Below are 23,223 nucleotides of genomic sequence, written 5' to 3' on the forward strand. Positions count from 1 at the left end.
AAACACTGATATTCATATCTAGTCTGCATGTTTATTCTTTTGTATTCACACAACTGCAGGTTGTACAATATTTATATATTTTAAGACAGTAACAAAGAGTACTAAATTAAACTTGCAATGTGATGAGGTCATGTGATAATCTGAATCATTTTGGCATAATATGATCTGTTTCACATATTAAAAAATAGGTATAATACAGTATAATATGCTGAATTCGGTAAGCTGTAAAATAGTTTCCATTCTGAACAAAACCACAGTCTCTCGATTGGATGTGTGATCATAGTAGAGAGAATTTAGGAGGACAATGATGTTCAACTCACCCTTCACAGAGAGAGAAACAGAGCTTGATTGTGATGAGTTTGGTCTTCCATCTCTCTGTCCTCTACACCAGTACTGACCCTGATCAGATGTAACAGCTCCAACAATACTGAGAGTGTCTCCGTTTACAGTGTAACGCTCAGACGTCTGTAACTTCACACTGGATCTGCTGCCTTTATACCACTCATATCTCCACTCATGTGTCCAGTCTCCCCACTCATGTGTCAGACCATTTCTCCATCTCCAGTAACTGTAAGTCTCTATCACACACTTCAGATTGACTGTCTCTCCAGTGAATACAGATCTGTCTGGTGTCACAGTCAGTGTAGATGTGGGTGAATCTGAGAAGAAACACAAATGTGTTCATATTTTGTTTTTTATCAACTAAATGGTTTCATGCAAATTTCACTTGAGAACTTTAAAATCTGGATTCTGTATAAAATGACTTTATTTCCAATAGTAAAGGTAAAGTTAACCTGCTCCTTTGTTTTTGATGAGTGTTTTTTTCTTTTTTTTTTTTTCTTCAAACATCTGAAGTTTATTTTCTTCTGTAATACTCAGTAAAATGATCCAGTATGTCTGCTGAAATAACTGGACAGTCTGAACTTTCTCTCCTTCTGGTCATAATGTGAAGAGTTTAGACAGTGACAGCCTTTTTTCTCTTTTCTTTCTCTTTCTGCAGAATATCAGTGATCAGAGATGTCTGTAAACTGTCAGTAAACAGAGGCTGCATGTTTTGTTTCTAAACTGTGTCTCTGGACAGGATGATGGAGACTAAAATTATCTTCATGATTTCTGTCATATAGAGTCACTGGACTTATTTTATGATTCATTTATTGTGCTTTTGTTTTCTTTTTGAACTCTGAAAGCTCAGAATCTTACCCATTATAATAGCAATCAGCACATTATTAAAAAACGTTCTAAAGAAAAACATACAGATTTGGAGGACATGAGGGAGATTAAATGAGGACAGAATGTTTATTTTCAGGTGAGCTAATGTTGAAACTGAGTGTTGGATGAAATAAATCTTAATTCTAATGTCTAATGATAGACAGTTGATGAACTTTCAGTCATAATCAGAGACAAACGATGACAGGATCATCTGAAAAGTAACACAAAGCTGCATTTGTATAAAAACTCAAAGATTTCAGTAAGTCGAAGCAGCAATAAAAAGATGTTTAATGTTATTGAATGGAATTGAAGTGTAATTAGTGACCATTAACACAGAAGTGTTTTTAGCTGTTGTTCAGGTCTGTGTTCACATGCGTCAGACAGACATCTTTATCTGTCGTGTCTCTGTTTTATCAGCACTTCATGAGTGTTGTGTTTTTAAGATTACACTTAAAACTGGTGCTGAGATATGGGTTATTTATGTGTTTGTACAGTTGTTAGGTTACTCTAAAATGTTTCTAGGGTGTGTTTATACAGTTTATGGGGTGATATTTAAAGACTGCTTGCCAGTCTGAGTCAAAAAAAAAAAAATCTACAATATTCTGGTGCTGAGATATGGCTTGCTATTTTTGTTATACGGTGGGCGTGGCTATGAAGTTATGTCATGTCACTACTTATTGGCTGCTTATAGGGTGTTTTGGGTGGTTGCTAGGGTGTTGCTGTGTGGTTGCTAAGGTGTTCTGTGTGGTTGCTAGGCAGTTGCTATGGTGTTGCTAGGTGGTTGCTAGGGTGTTCTGGGTGGTTGCTAAGGTAACCTGGGTGGTTGCTATGGTGGTTGCTAGGCAGTTTCTAATGTACTCAGGGTGGTTGGCTAGGGTGTTTCTGGTGGTTGCTGGGGTGTTGCTAGGCAGTTGCTAAGGTACTTAAGGTGGTTGCTAGGCGGTTGCTTGTGTGTTGTGGGTGGTTGCTAAGGTAATCAGATAGTTGCTAGGGTGTTGCTATGGTGTTCTAGATGGTTTCTAAAGCTTTGCTAGTCGGTTGCTAAGGTATTCTGATGGTTGCTAGGCAGTTGCTAACATATTCTGGGTGCTTGCTAGGGCATTGCTAAGTGGTTGCTTGGGTGTTCTGGGTGGTTGCTGGAGTGTTGCTATGGTGTTTTGGGTGGTTTCTATGGTCTTGCTAGGCTGTTGGTAGTTGTCACAGTTGGTTACTATGGAGTTTTTGTAGAATTCTTAGCATGTTATTAGCATGCTTTAACACTTAGCTAATGGTTATTAGCATGTAGCTATTCACTGCTAGTTTGTGTAGCATGTTGGAAGTCCTGTTTGCTAGCATGATTCAAAAGAGCCAAACCTCCGTCTCTCAGCGATATTCTGATGCAGAGATACAGGTATTGCTGAACGGTTGCTAGGGTACTCTGTTTGGTTGCTAGGAAGCGGCTGCAAGTGATGATACTCCTAAGGCTGCTTGTCAGTATGAATGATATAAACCAAACCCCATGTCTCTATGACATTCGGATTTAAAGATATCCCTCTTTGGGTTGCTAGGGTGCTCGTCAATGGTTACTAGGGCATGGCTAGGAAGTGTTGAAGGTGATTGGTGATTGGCTGTTTGCTGCCCCGAGTCAAACGAGCTCACCCTCATGATTCTATGACACTTCAATCCAAAGATATTCCTTTGATCTCTTTGAATGGAAGTCTATGAAACTTGTTGCTAGGGTGCTCTATGTGGTTGCTAGGGCATGGCTTGATAGCCTGTGCAAAATGAGCCCGCCCCCTTGTATCTATGACACTGTGATCCAGAGTTATGTTCAACATAAAATTTCTATGCCATTTACCATAGTAGGAAAAACATGTGTGCACAATCTCTGTTTCAAGGGCCGTCCCTTCACCAGTATGTCAATGGGGCATTTTCGGGTGGCTCTTACGCCTCATGGGTACAACTTATACACCATTGCGAGGTATGTTTTTACAGAGCCTGTCAGCCTCTTCAAATGTGGTAACCCACGTTTCTACGAAATCCTTGCTGAGATATGACCTGTCAAAGTTCGTCATAATGCAAAGTTTTTCACCCATTTTTTTGCCCTCTGTGTGAACATCGTACACCCGATCGCTTATAAAAGATACAGCACACACACCTCTCCTCAATAATCCACATGATTTGACGCCTCATTCATGGGTCGATGACAAAGTGCGGGACGAGTAGAGTATAGTGAAATAACTAGTATTCAAGAGAACAATAGTGATGCTTTGCCTTGTAGATAAGAACCACTAATTAAACAGAATCAAGCCCTCAGAAGGGAGATGGACTGTAACGCTCAGTCAGGAAGAAAAATGACAACAAGATTGGCTGTTCAAAGCACAGCTGCATTTGTGCAAAGATTTCCAGTAAGTGCAGGCAACAATAAATTAATTAAATAAACAAATATGTTTTTGGAAGTATTCTAGCTTCCTTTAGTTGTTTAATGTTTCACTGTTGTACAGCACACATGCAGGAGCGCAGTGTTTTTATGATGGTGTTCAAGTTCTTTAACTTTTAAAACAGGTTTGAAGACCCCTGCATTCAGCTCTGTCTTGCTCAAACTGTTGTGAACAAGAACAAATCATCTGTGAGAGAATTAAACAGAATTAACCCTTCAAAAGAGGAGAGAGAACTGTATCATCAGTGTGAATGTAACACCTGAGAGTGAAAGACTCTTGACTGGTTGTGTGATTAAAGAGAGTTTAGGAGGACAATGATGTTCAACTCACCCGTCACATACACAGAGAGATAAACAGATCTTGATTGTGATGAGTTTGGTCTTCCATCTCTCAGTCCTCTACACCAGTACTGACCCTGATCAGACTTAACAGCTTCAACAATACTGAGAGTGTCTCTGTTTACAGTGTAACGCTCAGACCTCTGTAACATTGAACTGTCTTTGTTCCACTCATATCTCCAGTCACTGTGATCAGAGTTTATCTCACACTTCAGATTGACTGTCTCTCCAGTGAACACAGATCTGTCTGGTGTCACAGTCAGTGTAGATGTGGGTAAATCTGTGAAGAAACACAAAAACATATGTGAGTCAAACAGCTCTTTCAGAGATAATATTTTTATATATTTTGGAAAGCTATGCAGTTTATACTTTATTTTATGCCATATTTGTAATATTTGCTCTGTTTTGCTCTTGTTTTTACCAGTAACATGTGCATGAGTATGATTGTATTGCAAACACGATATTGATTTAATACAAAACCTTCAATAAACAAGAATTTACATTTAAGAGACTTACATTTAAACAGAAGTTTTTTTTTGCTATTTCAGCAAAGGAAAAAGTTCCAAACAAATCCACAGCAGAACTGTTGTGCGCTTCAGAGCAACTGTGTTTCATTACTGAATGAATCAGCTGCTTTGAACAAACAGGTTGAATAAATGATTCTGTGATTCACTCATTAAGTGATTTGCTGCCACTCACCTACAGATACACACATTTATGCAGTTGTAATTGTAGCACTGAAGTAAATTATAAAATCTGAAGACTATTTAAAATTGTTTTTTATTAAACCTATTCAAGTGTAAATTATATAATAATTTTAACTAAAACATACAAAATAAGGCGGAATTTAAATATAGGCCCAATCGGCACAATATACCCTTTGGCACATAACGTTCGGAGTGGACAGATGTATTTTCGGTCACAGAAAAAAAAAAAATGTACAAGAAAAAAATATGATTAAAATCTGGATAAAATCTTATTTCACTGGAAAACAGTTTTGTACCTGTCTTTCTAAGAATAAAAGGATTTAACACTTATTCCTGAGGTACTTGGTGCATCTCCTCTTCTCTTCGCTATTTTGAATGTATGATGCAATATCTCAAAACAACAAAGAGATACAAAGACAATATTTAAATGGGGACATGGTACAACAACTTAAATGGTTCAAAATGGCTTCCAAATATCTGTCCACTCTAGTGGACTCCATGCATGAAAGGGGTTTTAAACAATGGCTTAATGTTGGATGTTACAGCAAAATCCCCCGTGTTTAATGAACAGAGATCAGTGTGACAGTTACTGATGAAAGACAAATAAACTAACAAAAATCAAGGGCCCGACTAAAGCAAACACATTTAAATGAAATCTTCAACATCTAAACCTCTGTTAGTACTTCTGATGAATGACAGAAATACAGTCAAACTTTAATCACTTAATTATCTCATTAACTGCAGTTGCTTCAGTGTTACTTTGACACTCTTGGCCTCATATAGACATCGATGTTCATTTAACACTGAGGATTTTGCTGTGCATCACGTCACTATGACATTCTCCATTGTATTAGTTAGTAAAGTTTTCGAGGAGGACTTTACTGTGAAGAATGTTGAGTTGTTATAAAAAAAAAAAAAAAATAAATAAAAAAGTTGAAATAATGTTCCAGGAACATCAAACATTTAAATGACATTCAAAATTAAGGAAACTGGACATTTGAATGTTTCCAAAACCAAATCAGAACGTTTGGAAAACCTTCTTAGAACAAAACAAAAATTCTAAGAACAAATATTTGTTATCTGGGAACACATTCTGGTCTTGGTCTCAGTTTGTGGTCTCGACTACAACAACAATTATCTGTAAGTCACGTCATTCTCTCTGACTTCAGTACAAAACTCATCTGTATTGAACTCTCTCGCTCAAGTCCTTTTCTATTCTCACCATATTGTGACTATAACCGTTATCCATAGTGACAGTGACTAAAGTAAATATGAAAGATTGAGATGCCCATAACACAGAAAATCACAATTTACATGATTTTATAATAAACCAGAACCTCCACAAAACACGCAACAGTGTGCAGTGACAGAATAATGACTAAAAGTGAATTTCTTCAGTCCTCTTATAGCAACAGATGTGGATAAGTATTGAAATATAAATTTTAAGTGATCATTAAACAGATCTGAATATGAACACTCACCTGATACAGTCAGTGTAACAGCAGCACTGATGTCTGTCTGTGAGTCTGATCTCTCTCCTCTACAGCTGTATTCACCACTGTGAGACACTTCAGCTGTGAAACTGAACTCTGTTGTTGTTGTATAATAAGGGTTTCCATCTTTAAACCAGCTGTATGTCCACTGAATGTTTCCTCCTCCCTGTAAGTCACATGTGAGAGTGACTGTCTCTCCTCTGAACACACGCTGATCTGGCGTCACCTTCACTACAGGTTTTACTGATAAACATAGAAGTAAATATTGAAAAGCATTGCAGTATCAAGATCACGGTCATGAACTCAAATCATCCTTAGGAGAAAAATGCTATTCAATTAAAAATCTAGTTTGCTTGTAAATTGTAATAATTACATCAAAAATGTATGAAAGTATTGGTAAAAACTAAACGAAACTGATATATTTATCCAGTCTGTCCTTTGTATTATTTTTCTACCTGTTCTGACCAGTAGATGGTGTTGTTTACAGTCAGAATGTTTTAAAAGATCTGAAAAGAAATTGGGAACTTCTAGTGTCTGTTCTCAAGCCTTTATCTCTCCCAGCCCTTCAAACCAAGATATGACCTGTCAAAGTTTGTCATAATGCAAAGTTTTTCACCCATTTTTTTGCCCTCTGTGTGAACATCGTACACCCAATCGCTTATAAAAGATACAGCACACACACCTCTCCTCAATAATCCACATGATTTGACGCCTCATTTATGGGTCGATGACAAAGTGCGGGACGAGTAGAGCGCCAAAGTTTTAATCAGATGAAGAAAAATAACTAGTATTCAAGAGAACAATAGTGATGCTTTGCCTTGTAGATAAGAACCACTAATTAAACAGAATCAAGCCCTCAGAAGGGAGATGGACTGTAACGAAAATGAAAAAGAAAAATGACAACAAGATTGGCTGTTCAAAGCACAGCTGCATTTGTGCAAAGATTTCCAGTAAGTGCAGGCAACAATAAATTAATTAAATAAACAAATATGTTTTTGGAAGTATTCTAGCTTCCTTTAGTTGTTTAATGTTTCACTGTTGTACAGCACACATGCAGGAGCGCAGTGTTTTTATGATGGTGTTCAAGTTCTTTAACTTTTAAAACAGGTTTGAAGACCCCTGCATTCAGCTTTGTCTTGCTCAAACTGTTGTGAACAAGAACAAATCATCTGTGAGAGAATTAAACAGAATTAACCCTTCAAAAGAGGAGAGAGAACCGTATCATCAGTGTGAATATAACACCTGAGAGTGAAAGACTCTTAACTGGTTGTGTGATTAAAGAGAGTTTATGAGGACAATGATGTTCAACTCACCCTTCACAGACACAGAGAGATAAACAGAGCTTGATTGTGATGAGTTTGGTCTTCCATCTCTCAGTCCTCTACACCAGTACTGATCCTGATCAGACTTATCAGCTTCAACAATACTGAGAGTGTCTCCATTTTGAGTGTAACGCTCAGACTTCTGTAACTTTGAACTGTCTTTATACCACTCATATCTCCAGTCACTGTGATCAGAGTTTATCTCACACTTCAGATTGACTGTCTCTCCAGTGAACACAGATCTGTCTGGTGTCACAGTCAGCGTAGATGTGGGTAAATCTGTGAAGAAACACAAAAACATATGTGAGTCAAACAGCTCTTTCAGAGATAATATTTTTAAATGTTTTGGAAAGCTATGCAGTTTATACTTTATTTTATGCCATATTTGTAATAATTGCTCTGTTTTGCTCTTGTTTTTACCAGTAACATGCACATGAGTATGATTGTATTGCAAACGTGATATTGATTTAATACAAAACCTTCAATAAACAAGAATTTACATTTAAGAGACTTACATTTAAACAAAAGGTTTTTTTTTTGCTATTTTGGCAAAGGAAAAAGTTCCAAACAAATCCACAGCAGAACTGTTGTGTGTTTCGGAGCAACTGTGTTTCATTACTGAATGAATCAGCTGCTTTGAACAAACAGGTTGAATAAATGATTCTGTGATTCACTCATTAAGTGATTTGCTGCCACTCACCTACAGATACACATATTTATGCAGTTGTAATTGTAGCAATTCAGATGCAACTTCTGTGCCACATCTGCAGTGCAAAGATTTATTTTGTTGTTAGTGATTTCATTTTATTGGTAACTGCTCTATAGTGTCTTATTATTCTAATTGTATTTGTTGATTATATATAAGACATTTCTCAGGCATTATATGTGGATCTTTTAGATGAATTTGAGGTGTGCAGGTCTAGCCTTGCTTCACTCGGTTTCAACCCCTCTAAGCCTTGGTCTTATCTTGGTCTCAACAGGAAACGTTCTCTTGAACCACTTGTTATAACGTTCCTGCAAAGTTCTCTCAAAGTTATGAACAAATGTTCTTCCAGTAATGTTAACAGAATGTTTGTTCAATGTTATCTGGTCTTTAATTATGTTCTGAAAAGTTTAGCACAGAAATGTTATTTATACATCATTTTTTTTAGTTTTTTTAAATGTCCCCATAATGTTGGGAGAAAACGTTCTTAGAACAACATTCTTGGAACATCCTTTAAACATTTAGAATGAAAACTAACTTCAAATGAATAATGTTGTGTTTGCTGTTTTAAAAGAACATCCTTGGAAAGTGGGAAAGTTTTGTAGCCTGTCCCAAAGTTATTGTTCCTAACTTTTCTCTTTTATCTAAAGGTTATGCAGGTATTAGTGTTTAAACACTTTCAAAACGATGTTCATGAAATCGACACATATTGTCATTAGTATTTGATGAATGTTCTCATAATGTTGGCAGAAAACATTCTTTGAACAACATTCTTCAAACGTGTATTAAAAATGAACGATCACTAACTTTTTGGCTTAAGCCTTTCATGCATGAATTATTAATTCAAAAAGTAATATTTTTTAATGTTTGTTTTTATTTTTAAACAAGTGAAAGTGCCAAAACTTTTTTTTTCAATATATTTTATTTTGAGGGAGTTACATATCTGTCCACTGCAGTGGATACCACACATCAGCGGTATAAAAAGTGATTCAACAGAACTCATTGTTTGGTCTGAAAAAACAAAACAAAACAAAAAAACAACAACAACAACATTTACTAAGAGCAAATGGTATGAATACACATAAGAACATTAAATAACAACAACAATAGAAAGGGGGAAAAACAGCAATCTATGTCTGAAACTCATTTTATTAATTTAAAAATGGCCAACTTTTATTTAAAACAATTAAAACCAGTATTATACTTATTTAATTTACCTTCTTCCACCAATAAAACTATTAATAAAATAGGTATTATTCATTTAAAAATGTACACTTTTATATGATCTAATAAATAAATACTGTAAGTACTGAAATAAATTATAAAATCTGAAGACTATTTAAAATTGTTTTTTATTAAACCTATTCAAGTGTAAATTATATAATAATTTTAACTAAAACATACAAAATAAGGCAGAATCTAAATATAGGCCCAATCGGCACAATATACCCTTTGGCACATAACGTTCGGAGTGGACAGATGTATTTTCGGTCACAGAAAAAAAAAAATGTACAAGAAAAAAATATGTTTAAAATCTGGATAAAATCTTATTTCGCTGAAAAACAGTTTTGTACCTGTCTTTCTAAGAATAAAAGGATTTAACACTTATTCCTGAGGTACTTGGTGCATCTCCTCTTCTCTTCGCTATTTTGAATGTATGATGCAATATCTCAAAACAACAAAGAGATACAAAGACAATATTTAAATGTAATTAATGCTTTGGGGGTTCACCACTTGGTGGTTGGGACATGGTACAACAACTTAAATGGTTCAAAATGGCTTCCAAATATCTGTCCACTCTAATGGACTCCATGCATGAAAGGGGTTTTAAACAATGGCTTAATGTTGGATGTTACAGCAAAATCCCCCGTGTTTAATGAACAGAGATCAGTGTGACAGTTACTGATGAAAGACAAATAAACTAACAAAAGTCAAGGGCCCGACTAAAGCAAACACATTTAAATGAAATCTTCAACATCTAAACCTCTGTTAGTACTTCTGATGAATGACAGAAATACAGTCAAACTTTAATCACTTAATTATCTCATTAACTGCAGTTGCTTCAGTGTTACTTTGACACTCTTGGCCTCATATAGACATCGATGTTCATTTAACACTGAGGATTTTGCTGTGCATCACGTTACTATAACGTTCTCCATTGTATTAATTAGTAAAGTTTTCGAGGAGGACTTTACTCTGAAGAATGTTGAGTTGTTAATAAAAATAAAAAAAAATTTAAAAAAAAAAGTTGAAATAATGTTCCAGGAACATCAAACATTTAAATGACATTCAAAATTAAGGAAACTGGACATTTGAATGTTTCCAAAACCAAAACAGAATGTTTGGAAAACCTTAGAACAAAACAAAAATTCTAAGAACAAAAATTTGTTATCTGGGAACACATCCTGGTCTTGGTCTCAGTTTGTGGTCTCGACTACAACAACAATTATCTGTAAGTCACGTCATTCTCTCTGACTTCAGTACAAAACTCATCTGTATTGAACTCTCTCGCTCAAGTCCTTTTCTATTCTCACCATATTGTGACTATAACCGTTATCCATAGTGACAGTGACTAAAGTAAATATGAACGATTGAGATGCCCATAACACAGAAAATCACAATTTACATGATTTTATAATAAACCAGAACCTCCACAAAACACGCAACACAAGATGTGTGCAGTAACAGAATAATGACTAAAAGTGAATTTCTTTAGTCCTCTTATAGCAACAGATGTGGATAAGTATTGAAATATTAATTTTAAATGATCATTAAACAGATCTGAATATGAACACTCATCTGATACAGTCAGTGTAACAGCAGCACTGATGTCTGTCTGTGAGTGTGATCTCTCTCCTCTACAGCTGTATTCACCACTGTGAGACACTTCAGCTGTGAAACTGAACTCTGCTGTTGTTGTTGTTGTGTATGGATAAGGGTTTCTATCTTTAAACCAGCTGTATGTCCACTCAGTGTTTCGTCCTCCCTGTAAGTCACATGTGAGAGTGACTGTCTCTCCTCTGAACACAGGCTGATCTGGCGTCACCTTCACTACAGGTTTTACTGATAAACATAGAAGTAAATATTGAAAAGCATTGCAGTATCAAGATCACGGTCATGAACTCAAAACATCCTTAGGAGAAAAACGCTATTAAATTAAAAATCTAGTTTGCTTGTAAATTGTAATAATTACATCAAAAATGTATGAAAGTATTGATAAAAACTAAACGAAACTGATATATTTATCCAGTCTCTCCTTTGTATTATTTTTTTCTACCTGTTCTGACCAGTAGATGGTGCTGTTTACAGTCAGAATGTTTTAAAAGATCTGAAAAGAAATTGGGAACTTCTAGTGTCTGTTCTCAAGCCTTTATCTCTCCCAGCCCTTCAAACCAAACCATACTGAATGAATAAAGCTAAGCAGAGTTGGTGCACAAGATCTTAATGACACAGTCATTGATTACAGTGAACATTACAACTGCAGCACCTCAGAGACTTGAACAAAACTCTCACTGTGCAGAACTCATTTCTGTTTTATACAGTGGATTATGATCTTTTGAAATCAATGTCTGACTGAACTACTTTACAACTGCAAGACTGTTTGATTGATTGAATAAATATCAGATTTCTGTAATGTTTTTTGCAGCATAAGGAACTACAGTCAGATGATTCTGTGAAATGTGCAAAACATCAGCAAAGAGGGAGAACAATTGTCTTGATGTATCCATGTAGACAAGTAAACAACTATAACACAATTCACATTAGTTTAACAAAAATCCAATTTTCTGTAGTACTGCACAGTACCTTCAGCATATTGATTGAGTCCAGAGTGGATGAAGGACATCAGCACTACAAGCAGAAGAAACAAAGATATGAAGCATTTCCATCACCTCAACACAATGTAAATCACACACTGAAACATGTCTAGAGTTTATTCTACATGAACTGAAAGTGTTTTTCTGTTCTGATTAGGGCTGGGCGATACTGCTAAAAAAAAATTATCACGATATAATGTTTCATATTGATCGGTATCGATAATTATTAAAAAAAATTTAGTAGAAAAAAATGTTTGAATTTAACCAATGCATTTTTAATTAAGGCAAACAACAAATAATTTTTAAACAAAACTAAATAAAATGTAAACAAATCTTTCTTATATTTCATATGAAGATTAAATAAATAAGTGTTAAAGAAACTTAGAGCTGCACAATTCTGGATAAATTGAGATTTTTTTTTGTTTGTTTGTTTCAAACCGAGATCACAATTCTGAATGTCAACTAAACGAAATAACGTAATTTACTAGAGGTTCTGACAAAATATTAAATGCTGCAGTCTTTTTTAAAAATTTAAATATATTTGAATTAATTATTTAAAAAAAAAATCTGTTTGGATGTATGATTCAATGACGCCCATAAATACTCTTGTTTCATTACTGGATGAATCAGTGTATTTGAAAGAATCTGTTGAATGAAGATTCAACGTCAAATACATTTTTAACAGTCACTTATCGCCACCTGGTGGTGAAACAATGTAATCGATTAATGCGTCATTTTCAGCGCTTCAAGTTTCTTTCAAAAGCTGATTTGCTCTATTTTGATCGATAACAGACACTAGTATTTATATCTGAACTATAAACTTTTCTCTCGGTACTTCTGTGATAATTTGAATATTTGTAACACAGAAATAAAGATACTGTGTGGTTAAAAACACTGTTTGTGCAGCTGTTCATACCGACATGACAACTGCTCTCTCAAGACGAACTTTGAAGCAGATCAACTGTAAGACGTAAGGAAACCATGAAACTGCATCAGACGAGCTGACATGTCCTTTTGTATTCACAATCTCCTCGTCGCCGGCAGGTACAGCACTCATTTTCATGTGTCTGTTCTGATCTCACAACTGAACTCCACAGCAAGGGACGGAGCGAGCTTGAGAGTTGTTCATGCAACCGAAATTCATGTCTGTTTACATTTTAATGCATTTAAGTGAAACTATAGCGAGAGTTTATCGAACATTTTTTCTATCGTTATCGAATAAGACGTACCGTCGATAAATATCGATACCGTTTTAATGCCCAGGCCTAGTTCTGATGCTCATCCAGGTGAGAACTGATGGTTTATTCTCCAGCATTTAACATCACCACACACAATGACTTCACAGGACTCATGAACTGATACGAGAGTCGATTCACTGATGATTCACTGATGCTCAACAACAGAGAAGCAGTTTGAACCACTGAGCTTCACAACATTCAACATATGATGTTATTCTCATCAACTAATGTAATGTCAGACTGTGGTTTCAGTAGTGCTTCTAGAATGAAGTCCTTCGCTTGTTTTGTTTGTTTCTGAAGTTTCATATGCGTTTTGCTCCCTCTTCTTGTATTTTGCTTTTCTATTTTTATTTATCAATTTTATATAATTCTGTTTGCTTCCCCTGTTTGTGTTTGCTCATTTAAAAACAAACAAACAAAACAAACAAACATGAAAGACACTATAAAAAAAGTATATAGAATGATGCATTTACATACATGTTAAAAGCAAATATTAACATTAATATTTCACACCACCGGTTCTTCACTGGAACAAAACAAGCTACAGAAGTCAAAACCAAATTAGGTCAAAGTGTTTGAGACACACAACATCACTTCCTGTTTGACTTTGACACCATCAAATTCATTGTGACTTTACAGTGGCTGCAAAAATTATTTGGACACTTAGACACTGGTTTCACGGACAGGGCTTAGATTAAGCCAGAATTACCCCTTATTTCAATTAGGACATTTAAGTAGCTTTTTTAAACGTGCCTTAGAAAATCACATATGCATCTTGAGACAAAACAATGACACTGACATATTTTAAGATATGTTGGTGCAAGTTGCTTTTAGTTCAAACAAGTCTGGGACTATCTTAAACCTTGTCTGTGAAACCAGAGGAGAGTGTTTTTATAGAACAGCTCAGATTAAATGAAGCAAACCCAGTTCAGTAAAGTGAACCAAAAAGAGAAGCAGCTGCAAGTGACCTCAATGCTTTTGATGTTCACAATGTAAATGGACTTAAAAAAGGACTCAATCGAATCACAAAAGTAGACTTGTTTTGATATATTTTGCAGATTTAATTATATATATTTTAAATGTGGCCTAAGAGCATTTTCACACCTAGTTTATTTGAGCGCTCCAAGTGCTCTCGCCTCGGTTAGAAATAACTCATACGTCAACACAATAGATGATCTCAGTTCCCCCTAAAATGACACAAAAACAAACCATATTCAGAACACATTATTTTAATGTGGGTGTGGATTGCTTGGGGTGCTCAAACATTTGTGTTGACGTATGAATTATTTCTAACCGAGGCGAGAGCACTTGGAGCGCTCAAAAAAACTAGGTGTGAAAATGATCTTAAACCACATTTAAAAATGTATCAATATATTTGCAATGTATCAAAACAAGTAACATTTAAATAAATATAACACAAACAGTTTTCAATCAAGACATTTCTCAAAATAGTTTATTAGCTTTTCAAAATATGAATGAACAAATATGTTTAATATAAAGACAAAAGTCTGACTGTCAAGCACTGGTGGAACATGAAACCTGTGGTTATTCTGTTTGACACCCGTCTGAACCGACTTCATACAACCACTAAAAATGAAGTTCAGACCAAGTGGTTAAAAATAACTGAAAAGTGTCACAGAAAAGAGAAGTTTGTTCTGAGAAAAGCTCGAGCATCATTTGTTGGTTGATGCCACTTGGTTTGATAAACTGGTTTGACAATAAGTGGCCAAATACTTTTTTTGCAAATCATTTTCTATAAGAAGAGCAGAGAGAATGAAAAGTGTTAGAAATTGTGTGTTCAGTAGGGTTATAACTTTTTGACTATTTTTCAAATAAAAGATTTCCTGTATCCTTTTGCTTAATAATAATAAGGCCCTAATTTCTCTAAGTTAAAAAAAGGGACACCCCAGATAAAAAATTGGAACAAACATATAACAAACATTACTGCTTATAAGTAGCACTTTTAAAACTTTCTAGAACTTTCTGGAACTTTTTTCTTTTTCTTGGTATACATATCTATATATCTATATCTATCTATCTATCTATCTATCTATATCTCTATATATATATAGAGAGAGAGAGAGAGAGAGAGAAGGAGAGAGAGAGAGATTTGAATTTTAACAATCCTTTATTACAAAAATGAATCACAATACAATTAATTTACAATATTACAAAAAGTGTGTAAAAGACAAATCTCCTTCAAAAACAGCACAAAGCTTCATTGCAACACCAAATACCTTCAAAGGTAACAAGATCGTCCATATATTTATAATAATTAAAATCAACCAATATTCTAGCCTTCACCATATTTAAAAACAGCACAACAATATTCTGCTCCACATTTTGATCAACTTTCTTTTTTCTACTTAAATAAATAGCCAATTTTGCTTGGCCCAAAACAAAGTTCAGTAATTGACAAACAGATCTGTTTTTCAACACATATTTAAAACCCAAAATAAATAAATCCATGGAAAAAGTCTCATTACAACTAATAAAAATATTCCTTAAAACCAAAAACAAAGGTTCTAATCTATTACAGTTCACAAAAGCATGGAAGATGGTTTCTCTTACATTGCAAAAAGGACATTCAGCACTAACTTCAGGATTTAAGATTGAAATAAAAGAATTGACAGCAACAGAGCCATGAAGAATGAAGTCACCCGTCTTCTTGATCAACGGTGGTTTTTATAGTGCTCTCCACTCAGGCTTTCTACACTCGTTTAACTTAAAAAAAATTGCACCATGGAGTATCAATTTTCATATTCAACATATTTTTATAAAAAATAATCACACAATACAAAGCCTTTCCAGTGCTTGAAAAAAAGTCTATACACACGGATCCAACAGTTTCTAGAAAAATTCCAGAAAATCCTTCAAGGTTCATTGAATAAAACAAGCAAGGAAAAGAGTCTTCAGGATTTGGTTTACAGACCGTCACAATACTCAGTCAACAAAGTCTTTTCCGTTGGTTTAAGAGCTGCCCGCCATTTCATCAATAGCTGTGCAACTACACGTGTTGACCTGATTCTCCAATGTTGAGCAATCGCTTCTTCATTCTTGAAATCGAGTCCTGATATTTCCAGTAACTGGCCCAAAGTTATTACTTTGCTACCAATGAGCATCTTGTTAAGTCCTGGGAAAAGTCCATTTGCAGACACATCCAGGCATGCTCCACAAAGGAAGGGCTCCTCTAAAAGCCAGTGAAGAGACTGTGGACCTTCTGCTTGTTTAAAAACAAAAAGACTCCAAACCTTAAAAATATTTCTGTAAAACACTGGCAGGCCAGAAGTGTTCAATTTCATTGGGTCCATAAGAAAAAGAGTCTTATCTAAACCCAGACTCCCAGGATTATGTAAAATGACATGCGCAGCAGCACACCATTTAAAATCAGTTGAGCCAACTAGTAGTCTTTGTACAAATTGCAAATGAAAGGTTGCTATTCTACTTTGAAGGTGTATTAAACCGTGTCCACCCTCCTCCTTTGGCAAATAACACATTCTGTGGGACCCAATGAAATTTTTCCCCAAAAAAAATATCTACTAAGAATTACTGAATTTTTGTTAACAGATATAGAGGAGGATCAACACAAGCAAACTTGTGCCACAATGAAGATGCAACCAAGTTGTTTATAATTAAAATATGCCCTCTATATGACATCTTTGGCACTAAGCATTTCCATTTGTCCAGATGACCTTTAACCTTTTCAATGACTCCTTCCTAATTTTTCTGTACTGTTAACTCGTCACCCAGAAACACTCCTAAATATTTAAAACCAAATTTAACCCAACTTAAACCTTCAGGAAGTTTTGGTTTCCCATCTGCCCATTTACCCAATAATAAAGCTTCACTTTTACTCCAGTTTACACTTGCAGAAGACAGACCTTTAAAAGTTTTAAGTAAATTTAAAAGAACCTGAATGTCACTTTACATGCTAATCATAATTATAACATCATCTGCGTATGCTGATAAAATAAAATTACTTTTACAGTTTGGCAAACATATAAAGTGAAGTTTGCCCCTAATTTGTTGTAAAAGAGGCTCTATAGCCAAAGAGTAAAGCATACCAGACAAAGAACACCCCTGCCTAACACCTCTTTGAGCTTTAAAAGGAGCACATAAACCACCGTTCACCTTAAGAATACTCTCAACGTCACTAGAAAGAAATTTAATATAATTACTAAAACTCTGACAAAACCCAAAAGCTTCTATAACTCTCCACAAATAACAATGCTCGACACGGTCAAAAGCTTTCTCCTGGTCTAAAGAGATTAACCCACAATCTAAATCTAACATCTTGGAGACTTCTAAAACATCACGGACCAATGAAATATTATCAAATATTGATCTACTGGGAACACAGTAACAGATAACACCATCCATCACTCCTGCTAGCCTATTAGCCAGGCTTTTAGAGAGCAGTTTATAATCACTACAGAGTAGTGATACGGGTCGCCAACACTTAACGTCTGTAAGGTCACCTTTCTTAAGCAGGAGGGTTAACACTGCTCTACAGCAGATCATTGGCAACTGACCTTCAGCCAGGCTTTCATTCAACACCTCCAGCAGGTCCTCTCCCAACTCTGACCAGAAAGACTTATAAAAGTCAACAGGCAGGCCGTCGATTCCGGGTGCTTTTCCAGACACCATTGCTTGGAGGGCTTTGTATAGCTCCCCCGTGCTCAAGGCGCCTGAGATCTCAGCATTGGCTTTTTCTGATACCTGGGGCAAATCGTTGAAAAATTCACTGTCACTCCTGTAATCCACCCCAAGTTCATTTTTATACAATTTCTCATAAAAACAAACTGCTTTCTTACGAATGTCAGCAGGGTTTGTTAGTAGTCCTCCAGACTCAGAGCGCAAGGCATGGATGGCCCTACTCTGACCATTCTTTTTCTCTAAATTGAAAAAGAATTGAAAAACTTGGATGAAGCATCCATTTGGTCCACACTCTGGAACCAACACCTCACCAGAGCCCCCCGTGTTTTAACACCCAGTAAATCAGCCAACTGTGTCCTTTTACTTAATAAAGAATCCAAAAAACTATGGGCACCAGTTGACTCAGCCAATTCTTGAAGTTTTAAAATGTCAGCCTCCAAGATGTTCATATTTAGAGACGCATCCCTAGTGACGTTTCGAGTATATTGTAAACAGAATTGTTTTATTTGGACTTTCCCAAAATCCCACCACTGTCTTAAGGATTTAAAGGAATTCCTTGTGGTTCTAAACTCATCCCAAAACAATTTAAGCATTTTTAAAATACTTGTCACTTAACAAATTGGTATTCAACTGCCAATATGCACTCCTTGTCTTAATGGAAATTAAAAACACAGAACACTGCACCATACTGTGATCAGAGAAACTCACTGGGGTAAATAAACCCTTCTTACAATATTACAGTGATGCTTAAAAACATAAAAATCGATCTAATCTTGCCAGAGAAATCACACTGTCACGAATATGAGTCCAGGTATACTGTCTTTGTTTCTCATACAACGGTCTCCAAATATCACATAAATCATGCATCTTAACAAGCTGAATTAACCGATTATGAAAGGTCAAGTAGGGTTCAACATGATTCCTATCCAAGTTTGATACCGTACAGTTAAAATCGCCACCCAAGAATAAATATTCTTCCACAGAACATTTTTGCAAAGCAGAACACAAAGTATTTAAAAATAGCATTCTTTCTACTGATGAAGTTGGAATGTACACACACACAAAAACAAAAACAAAATGCTCTTACTTTTAAAACTCTACCTTTGACTACTTCTTCAACCTGGTAAGAATGTGGACTGAAACTTTTCCCAAAAAGGATGGCAACCCCTCCGCTAAGTGAGGTGTTATGACTCAATACAGAGACTCCATCCCACTCCCCTGATCGATCAGCAGCATTCTTTAAGTCACTGTGTGTTTCTTGCAACATAACAACATCTATCTTCTTCTGTTTAACTACCTCAAATATTTCAGCTCTTTCTCATTTCTCTTGCCCCATTTACATTAAAAATCGCAATATTCACTTCACTCACGTTTAAAGAAAAAGAAAGAGAGAAGAAACACAGCAGCACTCCACACACACACACACACACACACACACACACACACACACACACACACACACATCACTAGCCAAGCTATTATGCTTTCTCGCTAACTTCGTTTGCATTGTCAGAAGTGAGTTTTTTTTTTTTTTTTTTAACGATATACTTCCTTGTTTGTAAACAAGCCCTCCGACATAAAAGACCTAGTTTTGTCCACAAACTGTTTTGTGTCGGGAAAATACTCATCAACACACACCCTTCTCTTATTTTTTGTAGCTCTGAGAAAGAGCTTAATATCGTCCAATTCATAACTGCGACCAGTGAAGTCACTCTGAGAGAAACTGACGCTAGAATCAGAAGACTCACTGCCACTTTTCATTCCGTCCTCACCAAAAACATCTTCCACGTCTGCTTTCTTAGCTCTAACAGCTTGAAGGTCACTAGATTTCTTCCTTTTAGAAGGGATTTTAAATTCACTCTGCTCTGCCTCCATTTCAATGCCATCACTGAACAAATTAGGCTGCAAAGCTTGCTGACTTTCTTGTCCGTCTTCGTAACGGATTTACAAGACTGAGTATTTAAGATTTCACAATTTACCGATCTGTTTTCATCATTCATATTGTTGGGGTCAGTCACCTGAATTGCCTGAAATGTGGAGCAGAATATTGTTGTGCTGTTTTTAAATATGGTGAAGGCTAGAATATTGGTTGATTTTAATTATTATAAATATATGGACGATCTTGTTACCTTTGAAGGTTTTGGTGTTGCAATGAAGCTTTGTGCTGTTTTTGAAGGAGATTTGTCTTTTACACACTTTTTGTAATATTGTAAATTAATTGTATTGTGATTCATTTTTGTAAGAAAGGATTGTTAAAATTCATATCGGGACATAATTCTCACCAAAGTTTCATCACTTATGAAAGGCGGAACGTTGGACAGCAGCACCTTTTTGGATGGCATGGAAAGTGGGAGATCAGGAGTAAAGAGATTGTCAACAACTATTCCAGTCTCAACCAACTCATTTGCTTTTTCAACAGAGCTAAGAAAAATGACAATGGCACTGTTCATTCTAGAGGCTGATATGTTTTCATGCCCCACAACTTCTCCGACAGCTAAACAGCAATCCTCCACGCTCACCGCGGACGCCACTTTCACACCATGACGCCGCGTGAGTTTATTTAAAACCTGCGACCGTGGGGCCGTCATGCTGCGCGCAAAAAAGACGGTAGCACACGGCCCAACCAAACAAATAAATAAACCTACACTTGATAGCAGTAACCCAAGCAGAAGGAAAGAGAAGAAAAAAAGGCTCACTCACAAAACTCCGACCATCACTCACGCTACTCACGCTCAGTCACACCGGAAGTGAGAAGTGAGAGAGAGAGAGAGAGAGAGAGATACTACCTTACAGAAGAACAAGGCTATCTGGACCAAGTGAGATTTCAGCAATCACATTAAAGAAGAGGAAGTGTGGCTTTAGAAGAATCTTCATTAGAAGAAAAGTGCAGAATGCCACTCCAAATGCAAATTATTGGACAGTACCAGTTTCTTGGAGCAGAAATCAATAGAAGAAAGGAAGAATAAATTAAAATTATGGAAGAATAAATTGAATGTGTCGGATCAAGTGATACAAACAAAGCTTTTAAATTAATTAAAAGATTAATGATGAATGTGTCAGGAGGGGAAATATGATGTCCTGAATGAAATTTTTGATATCACAAAAGTAAACGGCCAATGGTGCGATCAAAGTGATGGAGGAAATGCTGTCTGCAGAAACACCGACTAACTGTTCAATCGCTGTTCTCAAGCTCTCTGAGCCTCTGATGGAGAGTTTATTTAAAGATACAGAAACACACAACACTAACTCATATTAACACAAATACATCTAGTAACTACTTGAAATAGGAAGAAAGAGTATTACAACAAAAACAAGCAGAAAATGTGCATACAGGGCTAACATCTTCACATGCATTATCACACAGATAACTGAAACAATGTATTAAAAAAGGGTGAAACAATGTATTAAAAAACTAAACAGAAGATATTATAGAATATGATCAAATACTCACAGATGAGAAGCAATGCACTGGACCCCATACCGTCACATTATCGACTGTTTTCTGTTGTGAAAACAGACACTTCCTGTGTTTGAAAGAAGTGATGAGGGAGGAGGAGACAAAACTCTACTCAGAAACGCAGGGAGAAAGAAAAGAGAGATTCATTCTAAGATATTTAGCTACTAATGTAGTGTGATCAAGTAGTTACAGCTCTGTTCATCTTGAAAATCCTATTTTAGAGAAGTTCTAACGGTGACTGTTCTCACACTGCGTTATTTTGTTCATTCACAGTCACACCACAGACAGACAGTGATTAACTGAAATCACCACATGATATCTAATGTAGGTCTACTCATGTAAGGCCCTCTCTACATCATTATCTACATTATCAGTTAATGAAATATATCATTTTTTTAACCATAAATTTAAGTTCAGTTTCATAAAACCTAAAATGTTGCTTTTTTTTTTTTTTTTTTTTTTTTTACTGTAAAGTGCTGCCAGTTTTTTTTTTTTTTCTTTTGTGTGTATTTATTACTTGTTTATTTTTTATAGTGTGGGCACCTGAAAAAAAAAAAAAATGTCACCAAGTTGTATTTTCTCAATGTGACATTATTATTTTGGGAACTCGTCAAAGGCATTTTCTGTTCCCCAGCACCTCCGTATGGCCCTCAATATAACAGGCCTAGACTTGATGGACCTAAACAAATGGTTGGAGTAATGAAAGCTACTAACCCTAACATAGAGGAGCTATGACTTTTTGTGTTAAAAAAAGAAAAAAAAAAAGAAAAAAGTTGACAGGGCCCTGGAAAAATGAGTCCTGACCTTTTAAAAAGTTCACTTAATGTGTGTTAACAGACCCTGGAACATATACGCTCCCGTTGACCAGCGATCTGCAAAGTCAAGCAGCACGATTGTGTTCCTTGCTGCTAATAAAGTGGATGAATTTGAAATAGCTTGTTTGTTTAAAGCTTGTTTTACATGAGGATTGATAGAATAAACAAATAATCCAGTGTATCTGTCATTAAATTCTGGCAAAATTCAACTGCTTTGCTGTCACCAAAGTGATTTTGTATGCATCACCATATTACACCTTGAAGACTTTGCAGTAATCTGTCAACATTTGAAGCCCAGTGTGATTGTATCTATAGAAATACTAAGGTAAACAAAGAAATTCATTATAGGATATTTCACTTCTCACTACTACATTCAAACTATCAGAGCCTCAATATGAACTCGTATGTACAAATGAACATGAGTAACTTATTGATCTGTGGGTGTGAACATTCACTACGAGGCACTTCAATCTCTTAATAAATATTATTTTAACACCACATGCTTTTTAAAACCCTGTTTAAAAAATGAAATGAAATGTGGAGGATTTTAACTGTGACAATATTGACAGGCCAGTTTACGGTCAGTATGCGACAGAGAGCAACCATTAAAGACGCAATTGTATGTCGTGATAGTATGTCCCAAAGTTGTGTACTCTTTTGCTACACACTCAAAATTATGTACTTTTTTTTTTTTTTCATAAAAAGAGTACACACTTTTAGGGCATAGTATAAGCAAGCGAATTGGCTACGTGCACAAGCGTAGTGACGAACTTCCGCTGGCGCCAGAAGTCGGCATACCGGTTTCCGGTTTACTTCCTGTCTTCATCTGCAATAGTAAACAAGCAAGATTGAGTGCTGCTGTTGTACGGAAAAAGAGATATAATGTGCGTGACTCATCTAAGTTTCAAAGAACTGAGGGTGGATCTACGGAGCACTGCTGTGCTGTGTGCCACTTTGCTCTGCTTCAGGTCAGTATAAAGGCCAATTCACACCGCACTGACAAACGCCAACGAAGAAGTTGGCCTTTGGATTTAGAATTCTATGAGAAAA

General features: G+C 35.8%; 1 protein-coding gene and 1 long non-coding RNA gene across 6 annotated transcripts in view; one reads left to right on the forward strand and one right to left on the reverse strand.

The window, feature by feature from the left end:
- Positions 1 to 23,223, reverse strand: part of LOC127516298 (Fc receptor-like protein 5) — a 237,800-nt gene that overhangs the window by 10,034 nt on the left and 204,543 nt on the right. Inside the window, exons 1-6 of one of the 4 annotated variants that reach the window (XM_051900801.1) lie at positions 21,353 to 21,529; positions 11,997 to 12,041; positions 7,481 to 7,768; positions 6,156 to 6,410; positions 3,960 to 4,247; positions 321 to 659 (exon numbers count right to left, since the gene is read on the reverse strand). In XM_051900801.1, the coding sequence (XP_051756761.1) occupies positions 321 to 659; positions 3,960 to 4,247; positions 6,156 to 6,410; positions 7,481 to 7,768; positions 11,997 to 12,041; positions 21,353 to 21,380 (1,243 nt within the window). In that variant the 5' untranslated portion in view covers positions 21,381 to 21,529. Of the gene's footprint in view, positions 1 to 320; positions 660 to 3,959; positions 4,248 to 6,155; positions 6,411 to 7,480; positions 7,769 to 11,996; positions 12,042 to 21,352; positions 21,530 to 23,223 lie in introns of those variants that run through there. The other 3 variants (XM_051900803.1, XM_051900802.1, XM_051900800.1) reach the window with 3 other exon arrangements.
- Positions 1 to 23,223, forward strand: part of LOC127516321 (uncharacterized) — a 251,302-nt gene that overhangs the window by 4,934 nt on the left and 223,145 nt on the right. The window lies entirely within an intron of this gene.

This window comes from Ctenopharyngodon idella, chromosome 7, assembly GCF_019924925.1.
Source record: "Ctenopharyngodon idella isolate HZGC_01 chromosome 7, HZGC01, whole genome shotgun sequence".
Taxonomy (NCBI): Eukaryota; Metazoa; Chordata; class Actinopteri; order Cypriniformes; family Xenocyprididae; genus Ctenopharyngodon; species Ctenopharyngodon idella.